At 52.1% G+C, this 16,560-nt stretch overlaps 2 protein-coding genes across 4 annotated transcripts in view; one reads left to right on the forward strand and one right to left on the reverse strand.

The window, feature by feature from the left end:
- Kcnk3 (potassium two pore domain channel subfamily K member 3) overlaps nucleotides 1-7,132 on the reverse strand; it is a 36,107-nt gene extending 28,975 nt beyond the window's left edge. Inside the window, exon 1 of the mRNA XM_047522860.1 lies at nucleotides 6,687-7,132. Within this exon, the coding sequence (XP_047378816.1) occupies nucleotides 6,687-6,969 (283 nt within the window). The 5' untranslated portion in view covers nucleotides 6,970-7,132. The remainder of the gene's footprint in view (nucleotides 1-6,686) is intronic.
- Nucleotides 897-16,560, forward strand: part of Cib4 (calcium and integrin binding family member 4) — a 98,119-nt gene continuing 82,455 nt past the window's right edge. Inside the window, exon 1 of one of the 3 annotated variants that reach the window (XM_047522861.1) lies at nucleotides 897-1,003. In XM_047522861.1, coding sequence (XP_047378817.1) covers nucleotides 936-1,003 — 68 coding nt within the window. In that variant the 5' untranslated portion in view covers nucleotides 897-935. Of the gene's footprint in view, nucleotides 1,004-3,785; nucleotides 4,044-6,069; nucleotides 6,916-16,560 lie in introns of those variants that run through there. The other 2 variants (XM_047522864.1, XM_047522863.1) reach the window with 2 other exon arrangements.

A 16,560-nucleotide genomic window follows, 5' to 3' on the forward strand; every position in this document is an offset into this window, starting at 1 on the left:
GTCGGAAATGCAGAATCTCTGGCCTGGTCCCAGATCTATGGATTCAGAATTTGCATTTAAACAAAATCGATGAGGTCACTCTCTCCTATGACAGTTTGAGAAGCATTAACTTAGGGAATTCCACTTGCTGAGCCCCAACTCCATCTGGAAGAGATGACTGAAGCCTGAGGATCACCAGGCAGGTGTCTGCTCCCCCTGTGATCACAGGGGCATAGGGCGGGGGGCACAGCAGGTGGAGAGTAGTTTGTTTAAGTTCTCTCAGGGGGACAGAAAGAACTCGGCATCTAGCACCAAGGCTAGGTTCCTGTCTTCTGTTTGTGGCAGCAAGCTCCCTCACTAAGGGTGTTTGCTGTGTCACTAGAGATGTAGGATGTGGAACAAGTATGGTAAGGGAGGGACCAGTCTTCACGAAGGGTCAGTGTGGGAGGTACACCCCAGCTGGGCAGGGATTCCAGACTCAGAGAGGCCCATGGACCAGGACACCTCTTTTGTTCTAGGTTGCTGCTGGGGCAGTTCTATTCAATGAGCAAGTGAAGGTGTGACCTGCTTAGTCAGGGGCTGGGTGGCTCCAGGTGAGGGGCATGTCTCCTGGAGCCCCCCGGAAGCTGCCCTGTTAGGGCAGCAGACTGGGAGTCGGTGGTGGCTGGCGCTTGACTGCTCTCTGCACTGCCAGACGGGCATTTGTCATGTGGCTCTCTGAGGACCAGAGGCTATCAGAAAGGTCAGGGAACAGGGCTTGGAGCCCAGCTCTGATGATAGTTGTAAGTGTGGCCCTCAGCACACCCCTTCTCCGGGCTGGTAAAATTCTGATGTCTCTTAGTTCTAAATACTCTGTGATTAGTGCAAAGGACCTGGCTAAACGCTGGTTGCCATCCTTCATCACTGGTGACATACATGTAGAAGGAATCACAGAGGTTTCCTGGAGAGGGGGTGGCATGATCCTCCCTGTGCTGTCATTTTATATCTGCAGGGTTCTGGGCAAGTTCCAAACTTCTCTGAGCAGGTCAGTGTTGGAATACTGGTGGTGAGGAGCACAGGACCGCCCCTGGCCTGTTGCAGGTGCGGGTCAGTTTCCTGTGTCTAAGGTGCGGATGGAGGGTGGGTGGGGGTGCCCATCCCAGGTCTCTGCTGAGCTTTGCTCAGACTGACAAGGGTCTCGGTTAAAGCTTGGTTTCTCCACTTGCTGCTGGCTGACTGCAAGGAAATCATTTTTACATTTTTTTTAATTACAAAATCAACTCCCAGATCCACCGTTTGTGCTGCCAGCTGAAAGCTGTTTATAGTGGTGATTTGCACTACATTCATCTGTGCTTGTTTATGTTTTCTTTGAAAATACTTATTGTGTTTGTCCTGTCCCCACTGTGGACAGGCGTGTGTCTTCTATTTTTGTTTTATTCTTACCCCCATATCTCCATGCCTCCAGTCTTCCACCATGATGGGTGAGGACTGGACATGCAGGCAAGAGGCATGGCAGGGCCAGAAGACCAAATACATGATGAGGAAACTGAGGTTCATAGAGGACCAGTAATTGAGCTATGTGGCACTAAAACTTTTGCCTCCTTGCTCCAATCTGGAGAAGGTTCTCTTACCCTGGGGAATCTCTCTCTCCCTAACTAGTTTTCTGCAGCGTCTGCTGAGAGTGGGAGGAGTTATCCCTGAGCTTGGATATCAGGCATGGGAGAAGAGCTGGCAAGTTTAGTGTCGGGGAGTGGGATTGGGAGGATAAGGGGAAGAAAGGTGGTAGCTTCCTGGTCCTCAACTCCAGTGTCCCTACCTGTTAGAAAGGAGCAGAAGTAGCTTCAACCATGGTGACCCTGAGGAGACAGTGCAGTTCCCTCCAAGGGGAAGTAATAAAGCATGAACGATAATATTAATAGAATAATAAATGCAGATACCATTTATTAAGTGCCCACTCTGTACCAGACACTTTCTTCGCATGACTCCGTTTAATCCTAGGAGGCAGATGTTGTTATTCCCATTTTATAACTACAGAGCAAGCTCCAAGAAAGTAAATAACTTGTCCAAGGTCAGGGAGCTAGTGCCAGGGTGGGGGTGAGGAGTGGGTTGAGATGAAGCCAGGCACGCTGGCTTCCAAGTCCGTGCCTCGGTCCTATACCACCCTGCAGAAAGGCTTGTGGGGTTGAGCAGAGAGGCTGGCCCCTGGGTGGGAGGAAAAAAGTGCTGAGTGGGTACTGAGACTATTCCAGCTGGGTTGCCCGCCATCCCACAGAAGTCCAGAGAGGATTCCGAACAGTGGGGTGATAAGTGCCCAAGGCTGAGGCCTCAGCACTAAGAGAGATGAGGGTATGAGGGGAGCTGTGGTGCCGAGAGCTCCTCCCTGGGCACCCAAAGGCCTGGGCCCTAACCAGGGCTGTGCCCTCAGTTTGCTGGTGACTATTACACTGAGTATTTGGATGATGGCGAATCTCTCTCTTTTGTTAAAGAGTTCTAGGGTTTGGGGGCTGGAAGGTTTCTTCTGGATTTTCTTCCTTGAAAAGATGTAAAAAGTTCACATTCCCTTACAATCCACTTGTTTGAAATTGCAGACTCAGGATGCCCTGGGCCTGTGGCAAGTGCTGTGAGTCTGTGCTCACCTGGGGACAGGCTAGAAGCCAAGAGAGGGGCAGAACAGAGCTCCTATCCAGTTCCACCGGGTGATGGATCATCTGTTCTCCTGTTTCCTTAGAGCCACAAGGATTCCTGGTCCTGCAGTGGGAGAACAGGCACCTGTGAGCCGGTGGCAGACTCAGGGAGGGCCTGGTGCTGGGCACAGCTCTGGCACATGGTCTGGTCTGGCCAGGGGCCAGGCTGCAGGGGAGCAGCAGGCTAGAGCAAGAGGCTCTCACCTGGGGGGTTTGCCAGGGACCAGTCCAGCCTTGGCTCCTCAGTGCCTTGAGACACCAGGGTCTGGCTGGATTCTTGAGGTGGAATAAGAACCAGTGAAAAATGAGAGTCAGAGAGGCCCATTGAGTCTGGGCAGGTGCCTCGCTTTCCAGCCTGGAGGCTGTGGGAGACTCATTTCTATGCAGAGCCTGTAGTTCCTCAGCTGAAAACTAGGGGTAATAATGCCCATCTTGGAAGGTTGGTGAGAATTAAATGAAGGAACACAAATTAAGTGTCCGGAAGAGCCTGCCAAAGAGTAGATAATAAATGGAGGCTGCCATTATTATTGTTGTGCTGTTGCTGTTAATAAAAATAACAGGACTGGGGTGGAGCTCAGTGGTGGAGGGCTTACCTAGCGTGCGTGAGGCCCTGGGTTCCGTGCCCAGCATTGCAAAAAGAAATGAATAAGCTAACAAATGGATAAAGAGGCATCCTGAAAAAGTGGAAGGAGCAGGAGCCTGGGAGTCAGATTTTGCCCCCACCCCCACCCCACCACTACTCTGTGTCTCCTGTCACCCCTCTGATTCCTTATCTGTAAGAAGAGGGGGTGGTACCAGCTGATCCCCAGACCCTTTCCTGCTCTGACAGCCCCTGGCTATGAATAGACCAGGCTGGGGCCCTGGAGGAGTTTGATGACTCAACAGCTAGGGAGGGTAAGGCTTCCCAAGGAAAGAGTTTCCATTTGCGTTTGGTGAACTTGGGGAACAACAAAGGAAGGGTTTCCTGGCTGGGAGGCCAGGGATGAGGGAGCGGGAGGAACCCTTGCAGCCAGTGGAGACTGTGACTAACTAGGTGAATGACTAAGTTCAGCCCGGCTGACCTTCAACCAATCAGGGCTGTTCATGAGCACCCTGCAAGCTGGCATCACCCAGCACACTGTAGCTCTGCCAGGCCCAGCTGGGTCTGGGTTTCACAGCATATGGAGGCAAAGAAAGCAGCCAAGAGGCCAGCAGGGAAAGAGCACCGAGCTAGAGTCAGAAGACCCAGCTTCCGGCTCTGACTCCGCTGCTCACCAGCTGGGTGGCTCCAGGGGGTCCTCTTCCCTGACCTGACCTCCCCCCAGCTTCATCTGTACAAGGGAGCTAACAATACCTGCCCCACTTCATCGAGTTGTGAAGGCTAAGAACCAACCATGAGATGAAAGCACTGTGATCACTAAGGTACTGAATTCATGGGAGTTTGTCATTATTCCATTCCCATGGGACTCCCCGTGAGAGGCTCCAAAGCAGGTGTACAGGGGCTGCTGCCCTTGGGTTTTGGGTCAGGATCAGTTTAACAGCAATCCAACATAAGGCCCATCACCGCCCAGAGAGAGTTTGCTTAGAGAAGAGTCCCTGCAGACAGCTTCCTGCTAGGTGGCAGAGTCACAGTGGGAGATGACAAAAAGCCTGGGATGGTCGGGCAGGGCAGAGAGTGCCAGGCTTGGGACCCCTAGAACTGGGACGATGTTCTGATGCTGTCTTTCTTCTTGCTCAGCACTGTATAAATAAATAATTGCCAGAACTGTGCTCTGCTTCTAGTCCCAGCTTTTAAGCATGTCTCTAGGTGAGGACCACAAGCACTTTGGGAAAAAACAGCAAGGATGGAGGAGAAGGGCGGTGCCCTCTCATTTCTATATACCTTAAACCCATCAATAACGTTTCCTGAGTGCTCACGGCTGCTGGGTACCAAGCTGGAACTGGGAGCACAGTCGTGGGACCTACAGGCTCCGCTCACATGGAGATTAATTCTAGTGTGCTTAAAGAGACAAAACACACCTTCTAAAATGTGAAGAACCATTCAAATGAACCCACACTTGATCTCTTAGGAGGTCTTGATAATAAATCCTGTGGTCATCCACAGCAATGGCCTGGGAGGCTTTGCAGAGCAGGTAGGATTTGAGCTGGACCTAGATGGTTAGCTTGGACAAGATAAATAGAAGACCTAGAAAAGGCCTGCCAGACATGCACACTTAAAGCATTCCCAAGGGACAGTCTGGCTGTGGCAGAGAGGGATCATGTAAGCAAGAAGTGAGAAATAAAGTCAGATAGAGAGGTTGGAGCCAGGTATAAGGGTCCTTAAAATTGGGGATAAGGAGAATGAGCCAGATCCTGTGGGCAGTAAGGACTCTTGAGGGTGTCTGAGGAGGGAACTGGTGCAGTGGAGCTGTGTCTGGGAGATTTGTTCTGGCAGTCCTGTTCAGGTGAGTGTGAGTTCTTGGGGAAATGAGAATGGAGGTGAGGAGTTCAGTCGGGAGGTCGCTGTGGAGCTGGGGACCATGGCCTGAGAAAGAAAGGGGGGCAATGAGCAAGCACTGGAGTGGGAAAGGCAGAGGGAAGGCCCAGCCCGCCGTCAGTCCGGTTTGCCAGACAGCTGAACAGCTATTGGAACTCTGGCAGGTAGCAGCAGGTGTGAGAGGAGAGATTGCAGACCAAACCTGGTCTGGTCCTTTTCATGCTCCTCTTTGGGCAGGTCTTTGGTCTCCAGAGAGCTGCAGAGCCTTGGAACAGAGTCCTGCAGTGGATAGAAAGTGCTCAGTTCTGCCTTTTACCTCCTTGACTCCTGTTAACTCCCAGGAAAGCACTGCCATCTTGTCAGGGGCCATGCCAAATGGCCATGAGCCCCTGGGAACTCAGCCAAGGCAAGGAGGGGTTCAGGGAGAGAAGAAGGATTGGAGATAGATGGAGGAAACAGTTCCTGGAGACATCCCAATGGGCTTTGGAGGCAGGTGGGTTTCCAACCTCAGAATCCAAGCACATCAGGGCTAGGAGCCCTTGAAATAATTTTGGCCAGATTCTCCATATCTGGATATTAGCCTGAGACCCAAGCAGGGAAAAGTACTTGTCCAAGGTCATACAATCTGTAAGTGATGGAGCTGGGATGGAATTGTATGGTCTTGGGAAAGGGTAAAGTGTTTAATTCTGTTTGGCCACTTGAGTAGCACCATCAAGGGCCTTACTGGAGATTCCTTTCCTGGACATCCATTTGTGTGCTATGCTGTGTGTGTGTGCATACACACACTTGGTGCACTCTTGCCCTGTGTATATCTGTGCCTATGCTGTCAGAAGATCTGGTGTGCATGTGGCCCCCTATGCAGTGATCGGCACTGGCTTAGTAAAGAGAACTGGAGCCATTCCTGTGAGGTAACTATTTTGCTGGGACAGTGGAGCTCAAGGCTGACAGGTCTGGATCTGGCTTCCAGCACCAGCTCTGCTGCCCTGAGAAAATCACATGCACTGGCTGGTGGTGCCCAAACTCCTGGAGCTGGACACACACACACACACACACACACACACACACACACACAACAAGCAGCACTCACAGCCGCAGTTACAGGGTGTTCCTGGAACCCAGAGTGGTCGCGAGTGTCGCGGAGTGTCGCCTACCGGCATCTACGTGCCACCCTGGAGCCCATCAGGTATAGACACTCGGGCGTGGAAGCCCATCCACCGCAGGGACACGAAGGAGTCGCGCGCTCCCGCTGTTCACACTCGGCGCCCTGCTCCAGGGCCTAGCCCGGCCACACCCCTCCTCCTCGAGTCTCTGCCAGTCGTTCCTGCCCCTCTCACACACTTCAAGTCCCCTGGGGGGTCCTCGCACAGCCTGGCGGGGCCAAGTTAGGGCTGGCCTGGCTGGAGATTCAGGTCCGGAGCCAAAAATCGACGCCTTCTCCGAGTGCCGTCCCCACAGAGCTGACTCGCCGGGCTGAACTCGGGTTGCTGGAGCGTGGGGTTTGGCGCCCAGCCCCTCTCCGCCAGAACCCCACAGCCGCAGCAGGCTCCCGACTGCCCCGGGTCCCCGCCCCCCGCGCGGAGAGTAGTTACCGATGGTGGTGATGACGGTGATGGCGAAGTAGAAGGAGCCGGCGAAGCGCCACTGTACGCCGGCCTTGTGCGGCTTGAGGCGCAGCACGACGCGCTCGAGCTCCTCGTAGCCGCCCTGGCTGAGGTTGTAGCGCGCCCGCAGCTCCTGCTGCCGCAGCTCCAGCCGCTCCCGCTCGATCATCTCGGGCTCTGATTCCAGCGCGTCGAAGACCGCGGCGCCCACCAGCAGGTAGGTGAAGGTGCACACGATGAGAGCCAGCGTGCGCACATTCTGCCGCTTCATCGTTCCCTCCGGGCCGCCGCCGGCCCCCCGGCGCCCCCGGCCCGCGCCCTGGCCGCCGCTGCTGCTGCCCCGGAGGCGGCCTGGGGCATGGCTGCGCTCGCCGCTCTCCGCGCCGGGCTCCCGTTCCGCGCCCGGGGCCGCCGCCGCCGCTGCCGCCGCCGCGGAGCTGTCCCTTCAGCACCACCCACCGCCCTCCTCCGCCCGGCCCCGCGCCCGCCCCCGCGCCCGCCCCCAGCCCGCCGGCCGCCTCCTCCCGCCAGCCCTCCCGCCCAGCCAAATAAGGACTGGGGAGCCGCGCCGAGGGAGGGGGGCGGGCGCAGGGGGAGGGAAGGGGGAGCGCGCGGGAGAGCCCGGGCAGGACCCGGGGAGGGAGAGGGGGAGAAGCAGAGCGCCAGGGGAGAGGGAAGCGCGCGAGAGCGAGCGCGCCAGCCCCAGAGCCAGCGAAAACTAGACCCGGAAACACTGATAACTACAGAGAAAGGGGAAGGGGTGTGTGTGACCGAGGGGGCAAAACCAAAGACCCAGAAAAAGGAGAGGCAGGCAGGAGACTACGTGGGCAAAGGACGGAAACAAAGCCACAGACTTGAGACAGAGATACCTGGAGAGCTGGAGATAAATAGATGCCACAGAAAGACAGCAAAGCAAGGAATGGGAAAGGACAGGCAGAGAACCCCTCCCCCACCGCCCACCCAGATCACAGCATGTCATCGCTGGAAGGGACCTTGGCCTTTGCTGTCCTGCCTCTTATTTGGGTGAGGAAACTGAGGCACGGAGAGGTAAGGTCAAATTCAGGGCTCGTGCTGTGTTGGTGACAGCACTGGGACTCAGCTAAGCTTTCCTCTCCCACAGGCCACACTCCCTCCTCTGCTTGGAGCTCAGAGTCTCAGAAACAAGCAGGGCCCAACTGCGGACCTGGGCACACACGAGCCTATACCCAAGGGAAAGCTGCTCTCCTGAAAAGGGTCTCTCCCCAGCTCAGTACAGCCTCCAGAATTGGGTGAGGAAACACAGGTTGGTAGCTCAGCCTGCTGCTCTGCTCCTTAGGAGCTTTCAGGCTGTCACGTCATTCATGCTTTTGCCCTGTGCCAGTGTGCCAGGCAGGGTTCTGCCAGAGATAGCTTCAATGCCACCTTGGGGCATCCTAGAAGGACAGGGATTTGGGGCCCAGATCAGGAGGTTCTGGCCTGGAGGGACTGGGGCAGTTTCCCTGTGCTTCAGTATCTTCATTTGTCAATGAAGTGACTGCTGTGGTGAAAAGAGGCTGTGGAACCTCAGGCGAGGTGTCACTGCTCCTCTCAGAGCCTCATGTCTTTATCTCCTCCACGAGGTGTCATGGCAGATGATCCCACAGCCCTTGATCAGCTCCTACAGCTCTGGATTTGGATGAGCTGAGCCAGCAGAATGATTGGAATGCAAACCCCAGTGCCAAAGAGGGTCCAAAAGTCCTTCATGGGGCCCTGGCATAAGCTGTGCAGATATGGAAGAGGCCCAACGCCCCTTACTGAGGACGGCTCAGGAGGCAACCAGCCAGAAACGGAGCACCATCTGCCACATCCTGGGCCAGGCTGTCACTGCCAGATACCACTTTCCTTCTCCAATGGCACCCAGAAGTGCCACCAACCATTCATTCCTCAACCATTCATTCCATAAGTATTTATCATGCATCTGCTGTGTGTTTGGCTGAGTGTGCTTTATGTGTTATCTCTAGTCCCTACCTTAGTCCTGAAAGACAGGTCCACCTATGCTCATGACCATTTTATAGATGGAGAAATTGAGGGTAAGGGCAATGCAGACAATCATCAAAGGTCACTCAACTTCCCAGCTTCCCAAGGGTTGTGTACAAGTTAGCCTCTATGCACTTATGATGTGTTGGTTTTGGGTTATAATAACTCTAGAGACCAGTCCTCCCAAAGTCTACCTTGCTGTATAAGGGACTTACTAGACCTGCTTGTCAGAAGGAGAATGCTGTGTGTCCAGGCTTTGCTTTTTTCTGGCTGCCAAGACTGATTGCTCTACAGATGAAAGGCGATAATATGAACAAAAGGGCTTTGGAAAAAGGTAAAAGCTCTCTTTGGGGGCAGGGCATTCATTATTAATTATGATAAAGCTTGTTCTTACAGCATTTCAGAACCGGAAGGATCTTTAGAGATAATCTACTTCAGCTTTCTCATGTTACAGATGAGGAAACTGAGACCCAGGGGTGGGGTTGTTGAAGGCTGAGCAGTGAGTGGGGAGAGGCTAGGGGGAAGCAGGGCTCACGCTCCCTGGCATGCGGCACCCATTATGGATGGTACCAGGGCACCTGTTAGTGGGGAGCATTAGGACATCCCAGGAGGGCAACCTAGATCCCCTCCTTCCCAATTCTCTTCCATCCTGGGAGAGGGAACTGGAGTAGAGGAGCCATGCAGGCACAGTTTAGGCTTTGAATGGCCCTGGGGACTTGAAGGCTGCATGGCCTCTTGACCTGGGTTGGCTTGTGCCCAAAACATAGCAGCCTATCTTACTTCCTTCCATGTGGGACTCCTTGGGTCTGCCCATACCTGCCCAAGGTGAACCTGTCTCTGCCTACTGTTTGCTGTGGCATTTGGGGCCAGTCACTCTTCTCCCTGTGGCTTGGTTTGCACATCCATAAATGGGGTGGGGGTTAGACTTCCTTTGTTTACAACATTCCAGGACCTTCCTGGGTTGCTTACATCTGTTTTCCCAGTTCTCTCAAGAATTAGGCCAAGAAGGGAATAGCCAATGCTTTGAAGACTGACAGAGTTAAGATCAATAGTCTAGAATTTGTCTTTAGCTGCTGCATTTGATTATACACTAAACATTATACATGATTACTTTCCAACTTCATCTTTTACTCCATTTTTCTGTAAACTCTAAACACATCTGAGTATTTTTACCCTTCACGTAACTCATGTGGCTCTCATAAGCGGGGATGTTGGTCACTCCTTGCCTTTCCCATTTGACTGTCAACCTCTTATTCAGGCTTCAAGACCCAACTTGGAGGCCACTCTCTGCATGAAGAATTCCCCAGTTGCCTCCCATCAGAACCACTGGTTTCTTTGTTCTTCCACAGACTTCTGTGTAAGCTTCAATTCAGCCTTACCTCTGTCTAGTAGATTAACTGTCTCTTTAATAGTTTTCTTCCCACTGGCTCACTGTTTTTTCCAGGAGGAGACCTTCTTACTCTTGTTACCTTTCCCATAGTGCTTTGCACATTAGAGCTGCCCTACGTTTCCTTGGTACTTAAGTGAAGGTTTGAAGAATCCTGTAACTGCTGGGTTTGAGACTAGCAGCATCAGTGGTAGAGGGGCACAGAGGACTGAGTCTCAGGCAGAAAAGCCCAGCAACCTGCTTCTGTGACTGTGGACAGACACTTCTAAAGCCGAAGCAAGCTCTGTCAGAGAGAAGGAAGGTACAGACAGATACGAATGTCCCAGGGCCCAAGGAAGCATGTCATGCAGAAGAGTTATTGAACTGGGACTTCAGAGGCCTGGAGTTCAGTGCCAGTGATGCTGGCACTGATGTGTTGGGAGGGCCACATGGCCCATCTGTGCCTCAGTTTGACTATGTCAAAAGGTCCCTTCTCATTCTGATATTCTGGGACAATGGGAGCCCTGGTCCTTTAACCAGCAATGCTCATTCTACAGTGGCTGAGGATGTGGCCTGAAGAGTGGCAGGGAGAAGGGTGCACAGAGATCCCTCTAGTCATTGCTTCTCAGTCCTGCTTCATGGGCTGTTTTGTTGGAGGCTGGGGCAGTACCAGTGAGAGAGGAAGTGGAGGAGCCAACCCTGAGTTAGACAGGCGAGGCTCAAATTTCAGTCCCATCAGTTATGAGCTGAACTAGAGCCTCATGTGAAATTCTGCTTCACCCCATGTCTAGACCAGGTATAAGCTCCTGCAGGGTAGGGACAGGTCTTACTCCTTTTGGCACCCCCTATCCCTTAGCCAGAAGCCAGAGCAGAGAAGGGCTCTGCAAGCTCTCCTCTATCTCTTTGTGTCAGGTTAGCTGACTTAGGTGGGTTGGGAGGACCTGGGACTCGTGGTTCACCCCAGCATCATCAGTAAGGGGCAGGCCAGAAAAGGAGGAGCAGGATCCAGGAGCTGCCGCGGAAAGACGGAATGGCTAACACAGACCGCTATACCAGGAGCTCCAGCTTCATGCTTCACTTTGGTGAGATTTAGGGTGCTCTGTGTATGATTGAGGTGTTTCTCAGTGTATCTCTGCAGGGAGAGACGTTGGGGATTAGCTTGGCTTTACGGAGCATAACTGGTCCCACTGCACCCGGCTTGCGTTTGTCAAGAGACACTGTTTGTTTAACATCTCAAGCCCAAATCAAACACAAAAGGCAACTGTTAGCAAAGCGAGCCTCTGGGGGCTGTTGGGAGAGAGTTCTGCTGGGAAGCTGGACACCTGGCCCTCTTAGTCCTGCCTCAGCTGAGCTGCGTGACCTGGGGAAAGGGCTGTCCTTTTATGGATCAAAATGAGGGCTCAGACCCAGAGATGCATGAGGCTAGCCCCAGCCCAGGGTTGGACTTGGCTTTCCTAATGAGGAGAGAGGAACAACTGATCTTTGTGGAATTGCTGTGGGGTCAGGCCTGCTCCTGCCCATCATTAGCATAAAGCCGAAGCCTTTACCCCAAAGCCGCATGTCCAGCATCTGATGGAACCCTTCCCCTAGACAGGGCCTCCTAAGTGGTCTCCTCTCTCACCGTAAGTACTGCCCTGCCTTGAGCACAGTGAGCACAGTGATCACAGTGTAGATGCCCACTGCCTGTCACTAAGTCCTACTGGGTTGTCCTCGGCATGGCTGTCTTGGTTTCCATTCTCTCCAGCAATGCATGAGATTGTTCATTTCATCCTCCTCAAAATTTTATTATTCAGTGTTTCTGGTTTTGCCATTTATTATGCTTCCCTACTTTCTACTCATTTCTTTCATGTTCTCCCTTTTCCTTTTTTCAAAACCTCCTCCTCCTCCCCACACATGGAGCAGGGACACAGGGCAGACAAAGACATTACTAGGGTCTTAGGCAGCCGTGGTGAGAGAGTATGACCTGAAGAAAACTAGCAGCTGTTCTCCAACCTGGTACCTACATGTGTGCCCATGTGTGTGTGCGTGTGTGTGCAGGAGGCCGTGAACTCTGGGACTTTTTTTTTTAGTACTAGGGATTGAACCTAGAAGTGCTTTACAATTTAACTGCATCCTAAGCCCTTTTTAGTTATTTCAAGACAGGATCTCACTAAGTTGCTTAGAGTTTCCCTAAGTTGCTGAGACTGGCCTCAAACTTGTGATCCTACTGTCTTCGCCTCCTGAATCATTGGGATTGCAGATGTGTGCCACTGCACCCAGCCAGCCCTGGAGTTTGGCTTCAGTCCTGATCTCCTTCCCTTACTTTTTCTCCCAAGTCCTCGTGTTTTCCCTCCATTCACACTCTTTTCTATGTGTGCCAAGTTTCACAGAATAATTAAAGCTGGAGGAAACCTTAGGCCCCCAGTGTCCATGGGGAAACTGAGGCCTGACCAGGGAAGGAACACCTTCAGGTTTGCAGCTGATGGGGCCAGAGCTGGCATTCATGCCCAGCTCTCCTGACTTCCCAACCCAGAGCTGCAAGGTAAGTTCCCTAAATGCACCCTCTCATTGCAAGAATCAAGTCCCTTAAGATTGTCCACTGCAGAAATTCTGGAGTGGCTATAGCCTGCCTTTCCTGACAAACATGTTGCTGCTAAAGATAAAAGAGAACCTGGAGATATAGTCAACAGTCTCACAAATCTTGAAATCCTTCTTTGCAGGTTTATGGCTTCTGAGAAGCAAGCAGAGGCAGCCTGTTCTTAGCACCAAACACAATAATTATAATAGCACTTGCAATGATTAATCAGCTGGCGAGTATTGAGTGGTGCCTAAGTGTGCATGGCAGTGTGTTGTGTGTGTGTGCGTGTGTGTGTGTGCGTGTGTGTGTGTGTGTGTGTGTCTTGGGGTAGGGAAGGGGGCAAGAGGGGCGACTCTGCTCCTAATGAGCAGGCTTCAGGTGTCCTTCACTCCAGAGGGGCTTGGCTTGCCACGGTGGCACTCCTCAGTAATGTCATTTTCTGTCTAGGGCTGCAGTTCTTTCTGTCAAGGGAGGAATGCTGAATCCTGTGGTTCCGGCTGCCGGGCTTCAGAGCATGCTGGGAGAAAGAAATTGACAAACAGGAGCAGGTTCCAGACCTGTCAACCAAATTAATGAGGGGCCTCACCAGCATGATGTACGTGGCACAGTGAGAGAACTTGGGATGTTCAGCCTGGAGAAAAGATGCAGGAGACATGTGAGCTGCCACATGAGGCAGGGTTAGCTTTGCTCTTTGTGGTCGACAAGGAGCCAGTGGTCTGTGGGGTGATGGAACCAGCCAAGAGCTTTCAGTACAACCAAAGATGGAACGCTCTCCATCTCCGCGAAGAGAAATGAACTTCCCAGGATGGTAGTGAGCTCCTGGTTAAGATGGATGTGTAAGCATAGCCTAGTTGACCCTTTGGGTTGAGGCCAATTTAGAAGAATTCTAGGAGTTACTGCCATGCTTGGTACAAAGTAGGTCTGCAAGAAATGCCTTTTGACTTGACTGTTAGGTGCACAGAGTTTGAGGCTGGACTAGATGCTCTTTGTGATTCAGTTGGGCTCAGTTCAATATTTTTGGAGCAGTCTGTCTATGTGAGGCTCTTTGTCCCTCCAACCTGGAAATGTTGTCATTCCCTGGCCCCTGGCCACAGGAAGGGCAGCTCTGGGTTTCTTGCTGCTGAGCTTCCACTGCTCTGCTTTCCCTTGCTCCCCCACCAAGCCCAAAGCCCACTCAGGTATACCCTACACACTGGCACCTGCAGGGGTCCAACATGCAAGGTTGGAGCAGGGGCCTGGAGACCTTGGGACTCCAACAAGGGAAATGGGCCTCTGGCAGGCTAATTACTGGTAGCTGATTCTATTAAGGAGATAGCTCGCTCCCAGCAAAGCAATTACACCTAATCAGCCCCTTGCAGCAGTCCAAAGGGACAGCCATTTGAGCCAGACACATGCATGTGCAGGAACATCAAAGCAGCCTGGCACGCCCGGCAGGCTCATCTCAGGCCAGGGCTGCTCCCCAGGTGGCCCCCTTGGCCTTTCCCAGGCTATGCGGATCTCAGACCACTGCGGGGCCAGAGCACTGTGGAAACAGCAGTGAGGGGGTTCAAAGGCCTAAACTGAGACTTGGCTGTGCCACCAAGGAGCCAAATGTCATTGAGGAGAGCACTTCTCAGACCTTTGCCTCAGTTTCCATATCTGTCAAATGCATAGGATGGACTAGAAAAGATTCATTCCTGAAATTCCAGTCCATCAGTCAGTTAGTTTGTATTTTCATCCAAGTTAAAGTGAGCTGACCAAGTAGATAAAAACAGGTCTGAAAACTCCAAACATGGAAATGCATACTATTGGGTCTAATTATTCAGACTACATTTGAAAAAATAATTGTAATAATATCTGTTTAAAATATATGGCTGCCATAGTGATACTCAATTTTCCAGTAGAAAATTTCCCCTGAAACACCTGATTTTTTTAAAAACCATGATTTAGTGACTTTTGGGTCTCAGATTTGTCAGGGAAGTTGGGTCATGTTAGAGTATGAAAAGGTAGGAAGAAAGGTCCTGGAAATGAAGGATAAGCAAGATGGAGACAAATGAAAAAAACTATCTGAAAGATTTTTGGACCTGTTAGGATGCTAATTAGGGATTTTAAACATTAGTCCCTTCTGGTGCTAAAGTTCTGGGATTATGGGCTGGTACCAAATAACTGGTATGACCCAAACTTATCATCTGGGCATCCCAGAGGAAGGGTCCAGAAGGCATCTACAGTGCCATCTATGAGACCTTGGGTGAGTCATGGCTTTCTCTGAGCCTCAGGGCACTCACTAGGACCTGGGGAGACAAGGAGAGATCTCCATAGGACTTCACACCGTGCTTGGTAGACTCCAGTGAAGCGGTGAACGTGAAATGAAGATGTCACTCCATTCTAATGTGAGGGCGTTGTTAGCAGCTAGAGCCTAGGGCCCCTCTCCTTCCTAGCCTTTCCTCTCTGTTTTTATTTTTGTGACTGTGGCTTTGGGAGCAGGGTGGCCTTGCTGGATCAGACCTTGGGGCCACATGACTTCCAGCTCCTCTGGCCTTGGTCTTAGATGACTGGTGCCTATGAAACTAGATGAGAGCCTTGGTCTGTCTTCTGAGAAGAGCCCTGGCACTGATTGGCAACCAGTGACCTTGCTAGGCCACATAGAGCCTTCGGGTCTTTCTGGGGGTTGGGAAGATTATGAGAAGTAACCCTGACTAAGGAGTAGGGTTGAGGAGAACAGATTTTCCTAGGTCTGCCTCAGTGCAGAAGAGAAGGAAGGAGGTGGGATAGGGGACACCAGAGACCCGAGGCAGGCCTGGATTGTCCTGTGCCTGAGCACCTGATGTTAACCGTTTGCTAGGAGAGAAGCTATAGAGAAGAAACTACTTTATTCCGTGTTTCCTTCTGCGAGTGACGGGAGAGCAAGCTAGCCTGGGGGTGGATGTTAGAAAGCCTAGGGTACCAGCTGAAGTAACCTGCACTGTGACCAGGAGCAGTGCAAGGTGCCTGGGAGGAGTATCAGACAATGAGATCATGGTCTCTCTGATTTTGCCTGACCCTCAGAGCCAAATGAACACTTCATGTCCTGCATGATCTGCCGAGTCCACCTCTCAGGCCTCATCCCTGTCGCTTTTCTTAGAGCTCTTAGCTCCTGCCATTCTGTATTCTTTGCAATTCCTCCAAATACACTAATCTCTTTCTTGTCTCTATGCCAGAAATACACATACCAGGGACATATATAAGCAGACGTCATTCCTAGTTTACAGATGAGGAAACTGAGGCTCACAGTGAAGCAACTTGTCTAAGCTCTTAGAGTTAAATAGATGGATCCAGGATTAAAACCAAGATCAGCCTGCCTCCAAAGTCTGTGCTTTTCTTTTTCTGCTGCACTCCCTCTCTAGAAAATGATGGGGGTCAGAGCCAGAAAGTAACTGGGGGATAAGAATAGACGGTGCTAGCAATATGGGGCTGGCTCACAGAGTTTAGAATGAATGAGTCAGATGAATGAATGAGTAGTTCAGAGAAGAAGGGATGGGAAGGACCAGGACCCTGCACCTGGGTTTACCCTGGAGAGACTCACTTTGTGTAGAAAGTAGAAAGGAGCTATGGACGAGGCCTAGTGACCTTGTTTTGCAAAGCGGCTGGGAGAGAGGACCACCAGTGAACAAGGTGGGGAACCATCCAAGGTGGTGATGCAGGAGGGAAGACCAGAGCTTCCATGGCTCAGCCCTGACACAGTGCCCAGACCCCAGCCTAGGCGAGGACCCAGGAGAGTTTGCATGTCTGTGCACAAACTGAAGAATGCCTTTGGGGCTTTGAACTGGGTGCCTGGGAGAAGATTGGTGCCTCCAGGGCCTCTGGTGATCCGAAGAAAAGGATGATCAACCACCGCACAGATGAGGGTTGGTCATGGCTCTATATTGCCATGGGGAGACACGGAGCATGGGGCAGGGGATGGGGCTCTGAGTGTGCAGATCTCTGAT

This window comes from Sciurus carolinensis, chromosome 13, assembly GCF_902686445.1.
Source record: "Sciurus carolinensis chromosome 13, mSciCar1.2, whole genome shotgun sequence".
NCBI classification, from domain to species: Eukaryota; Metazoa; Chordata; class Mammalia; order Rodentia; family Sciuridae; genus Sciurus; species Sciurus carolinensis.